Source organism: Penaeus japonicus, unplaced genomic scaffold, assembly GCF_977035675.1.
Source record: "Penaeus japonicus unplaced genomic scaffold, GWHDUDI00000001_assembly GWHDUDI00000031, whole genome shotgun sequence".
NCBI classification, from domain to species: domain Eukaryota; kingdom Metazoa; phylum Arthropoda; class Malacostraca; order Decapoda; family Penaeidae; genus Penaeus; species Penaeus japonicus.
In genome coordinates, this window is record NW_028234433.1 from 21,431,470 (window position 1) to 21,436,469 (window position 5,000).

The window sequence follows — 5,000 nt, forward strand, 5'->3', positions numbered from 1 at the left end:
GTAAGGCGAGATACCAGTTCTTTGGCACGCGACTTCTCTCCTTCACCCCCTATTATGTTGACGATCTCCGTGAAATGGTCAACCGCTTCTTGACACGCCATCAGTTCTCGGCCTGTAGGTAGGATTATAGGGTGATGTATGTAATAGTGTTTAGTGTGTTCTTTAACATGCTATTTTGAATTTGAGAAAAAAATTGTGGATATAGAATGATTTCAAGAGAAGAAGAAGGAGAAGTCATGGATGAAGCAGAAGGAGTAGGATAATAATAATAATAATAATAATGATAATAATAACAGCAATAACAATAATAATAACAACAATAATAATGATAACAATAAGAAGAAATAAGAAAGAGAATGGAAAATTTTTTTTTTGCTAAATTCACCCAAGCCACTCTTTACAAATAAAACTAACATGAGATATCTAGCTGTAATTATCACCATAAAGTGAGACCAATGGAAAACTAAAACAACTAAAAATCACAAAACTAATTTATATCACCAAGTTAAAATGAAAACAAGACTGACTCTCAGTTTTGAGTTTGTAAATTTTTTGTGTTTTATTGTATTGAGAAACCTATAAGTGACATTGCTATCAATGCTGCGGTTGACTAAAATTATAGTATTAGGGTCCATATCAGCTCATTATCTTCTTTTTACTCAGTATGATAGAAGTATTGCTGTTTTATGGGAGGACAAAAAATAACTTTTTTTTTCGTATTTGTGTACTGTCATGAATGAATACAAAACATATAACCATCAACAATGAAGATAACATGAAGAGGTAGGGAAGAGGAAGGAAACCTGTGCTTATGAGTGTGAGTACCACACTACAAGGCATCCCTACTGGCACAGGGGCACATTGTAGACACTGGACAAGGTTTGAGTCGCCTTCCTTCTCTGCCAGCACATCCTTCATCCCCAGTATTTTTGAGCAAAAGGTCTGTACACTTGTTGTGTGCCATCGCTCTATAAGGATAGTGCTTGTTAGAGACTGTGGATAGGTACCATTCAAGGCTCTCTCTCCTGCTGGTGCTTGGAGAATGTGATGCCATCTAGGTTTTGGAATGGTGAAACCCATCTTGCTTAATTTTACTGCAATTATAGTAATTATGATTGCAACTGTCATCATCATTACTCCCTTATTACTCATAGTACAAAGAAGCAGTGATCCAAAATCCCCCAACATCATGTACACCACAATGCCCGGCATCAGACCAAAAATTCCTGTGTCATGTTTATAATGATGCCCTTATGCAGTCTGTTAATAACAATAGTAACAAAAATAACAATAATTATGGCAATAATGATATCAATAATGACAGCAAAAATAATAATCTCAAAACTTCCTTTTCTGCAATGCCTTAAAACATGACAGAATCAGCAAAGAAAATTCAAGTTACTTTTATTAAAACTGTAAACAAAATCTTTAGTCTATTTTAGAAGAATAAGACAGCCCAATTGATGATTTTGTAGTATTAAAAGCAGCTATTCATTAAAAATCATCATCACATCAGATATGTCATATCAGGTATGTCACATCAGGTATGTCATATATTCTTTTAAACTTTTAAAGTTATAATAATTTTATTGATATCAGAAAACTTTTTGGCCTTCTATTTTCTATATAAGATTTTCCATTATAAGAATTTTTGTTATACAGACTGACACGTTTAAATCTTTGCTTTAAATATTCCCAAACAGCTATTAATCTAACTTCTAGAAACACTGAATAATATTCATAAGCAACCTTTAGTAGCATTACAATTCATCAACATCACTATAGGTTCTTGTTTGTTAATAGTAATCTTTTGCTCTGTTTCCTACATAAATTCAAACTCTAATGCAACTTAGTTTTCAAAGGCTGAAACATAGTGAACTTAACCTATGGACCTTTGTATTCTTATACACACACACTATTAGTTAGTAAATTTAATATGTAAAAACATCATCATTGTCATCATCATAATAATTATAATAATAAAAATAACAACAACAACAATAATAATAACAATAAAAAATAGTAGCAAAATAAATAATAAAAAATACATAAGATGATAAGGATCATCACAAAAATAAAAGTATTAACAAGTTAATAATAATATTCCAACATAATAATACTACAACACAAAAGATAAATACTTTCATGCAAGAAAATGAGACTGGAACAAACCTTCAAAATATCCATCAAGAACTTTCTTAACAGGGTTCTTCCTCTCCCACTCAGCTTGCTCAGTGAGAAATCTGTCTTGGAACCAAAAGTGAGCTTGTCCATTTGACGTGGCTGAGACATAGGCTATCATGGCTGTCACGTCTAAGTTGACAGTCGTGATTTCTTTACTGCTTGTTCTGATGCTATTATTTTCGCTCTGGCAGTCAGGGTCATGAGAGGTAGAGGACTCATCACTGCCTTTGCTGATGTTCTTTGTAGGTGTTGAGCATTCTTCCAAGTCCAAAGTATTCTCGATGGTTCTACTATCAGGAAAGTTTATATCATTTGGATGGCAGATTTCCTGGTTTTCCTCGCTGCAAGAGTCACCTTCACTTTCCTCGCTATAGTCTTCCGAGCTGCAGTTTTCAGAGTCTGTGTCCGAGTCTGGCATAGAGTAGTCAGGAAGACCTAACTCTTCGTCGGGGATGCGTGTTCCTTTGACTAATACACCTGAGTCCTCTAGGCACTTTGCTAGTCCTTCACTCACCCCACTGCAGAACCAAAATTCTACCTGAAAAATAAATGTTTCAGAGGTTATCTTCAAAATTCTATTTCAAAAAAACTGTCTTGAGTTATGTTCTAGTTTATCACACACTCTGACTTCAACTTACAGATTACATTCAGATTTATCCTCAGTCTCAAATTTCATTTAATCCCATACACTCATATTTAACTTAAACCTCAAACGTATTTGAATATGTCAAACACATTTTAACATGAATCACTTTAACATGGCATACTCAAAATATTCACAGTCACCTTTGGAGGAGAATAAAAGATTTGGTTTAGTTCTGCGCAAATAAGGAAGTCCTCTGCAACCTTATCTAAGGGCTTGGACGCTCCTCTCCCTCGTGTGATGAAGGCCAAGTGAAGGGCTTTGGGGTTTCTCAATATAACCTGTATTTAGTAAACACAGTCTCCTGTATCATCATAATATATATTCATTTTATCTACCTATTAAGTCTTCATTATATCATATTTATGGTATGCATTCATTTGGTTAAATAGCAACTTGGTTGTCAAAATTATGTATATATCTTTCTCTCAATATGTTGTAACTTCAGATCTCATTAACATAAAATTGCAATAAAATACTTCTATTAATTTATGTATGTGCATGATTGGACACAAGAAGAGCAATCTAGTCTTAATTTTCTTAATGCCTCAATGACAAGCTAAAGGGTACATTGCAAACTTCACTGGCTTATTTTGGACAAACTGAAGCCTTATGAAAATACCACATACAAAAAAAGTTTGTGATAGTAGATAGAACAAATTTACTAGCAAGCATTGAGACCATGACCATAAGCAGTACAGGCCACAATTTAGTTTTACATTTTTACTAACTCAATCCTCAGGCACTGAGAGAGTAAGTGAGGCCAAATAGTGCTTGATTACCATATAAACTTTTATTTGTTTCTGGTAACTTATTTCCTGTCCAGTGTAACATTGTGTTAGCTGCTTCTTGACTAAATGGATGCAATATTACATGAGTCATGAGAGTGGGTTTGTTTCAAATAAAGAAATAGGTCTTATTACTAACCTTTATCCATTTTCTTCCCTTATCTGCCACAACATCTACAACAATTTTTTCAACACCACCAACTGAGAAAGTTCTAAGTACTCCTGTGACCTGTAAAGTGATTAAATATTAAAGTACTTGGCAGAGAAACAATTCCAAATTCAATAATGTATCTTTATTTTATGATAAATAAATGCTTGATGTTTTGTTCATTTTTATAATTTATGTATCTTTCAGTATCATTCTAAATTAAATCTTCTATCAAAAGTAGTACTTGTATAATGATATACTCTATAGGTTAATTTATTGATATCACAAATCAATCATTATATTACAATGAAAAGATAAAGACATAAAGATGTCATTTAATTCTCATGAGAACTGTACATATATTGCACACAGTATTTAATCATGCTTCATCTACATACATCAGCAACTTCTGAAGCCACATCAGCCAGTGCTTCTAGTTGGCCCAAGTTGGAACACTGTATATGTTCTTCCTTTAGTTCGCTCTCATCTTCAAGTTTCTGAAAAGAAAGAGAAAAAGAGTAACTACATGAGGAAATAATGAATAAAGAAAACATATATCTTAAAATTCAAAAATAGAATAGTAAAGATCTCTAATTATGTTCATCCTTGTCTTTCTATCGGATGCATTTCATTATTGAAACACTGAATATACAGATTTTATAATCATTGAAAAAGATGGTTCTAGAAACTGGCCACACATAACATGCAATATTGGTATGAGTTAACTGTATATCATAAGAAATGGTATGTTTTGGTTGATAATGGTTTTGTTTCAATATTCTTATTTAAACATAGATGGCTCAACATAAGCTTTATTATCAAGGAGTCAACTACTAGGCCTACCTGACTCCCACTCCTTACATCTTCAGTAAAAAAAAAAAAAAAAAAAAAAACTATTGCTATTATTATTGCCATCACTGTTATCATTTACATCATCTTTACAGTTATTATCATACTGGCAATCTTTATTCATGAAAACTCATGGAATGGGGGTAAACAGGCAAGGTTACTCTTAATATTATTATTACTGTTATCATCATAATGAAAATAATAAAATTAAGATCTTTATTTCTGAGCATTCAAAGAATAGAGTAAACAGATGGGGTCAGTTAAGCTTAGTAATTGACTCTCTGGTAACTAAGCAGTTGTGGAGCCACCTGAGTATAAAGAAAAGTACCACACTCTGTTTCAAAGCTTCAAGCTGTAAAGAATGCAGCTGTAAAGAATGCAGCTTCAA

The 5,000-nt window shown here is 32.9% G+C and overlaps 1 protein-coding gene across 5 annotated transcripts in view; it reads right to left on the reverse strand.

Annotated features, from left to right (window-relative positions):
- LOC122250913 (UPF0415 protein C7orf25 homolog) overlaps window positions 1-5,000 on the reverse strand; it is an 8,840-nt gene that overhangs the window by 2,047 nt on the left and 1,793 nt on the right. For all 5 annotated transcript variants that reach the window (XM_043012646.2, XM_043012648.2, XM_043012649.2 and 2 more), the window contains exons 3-7: window positions 4,162-4,260; window positions 3,755-3,844; window positions 2,971-3,108; window positions 2,173-2,722; window positions 1-112 (exon numbers count right to left, since the gene is read on the reverse strand). The exon at window positions 1-112 is cut by the window's left edge and continues 28 nt beyond it. In XM_043012646.2, the coding sequence (XP_042868580.2) occupies window positions 1-112; window positions 2,173-2,722; window positions 2,971-3,108; window positions 3,755-3,844; window positions 4,162-4,260 (989 nt within the window). The remainder of the gene's footprint in view (window positions 113-2,172; window positions 2,723-2,970; window positions 3,109-3,754; window positions 3,845-4,161; window positions 4,261-5,000) is intronic.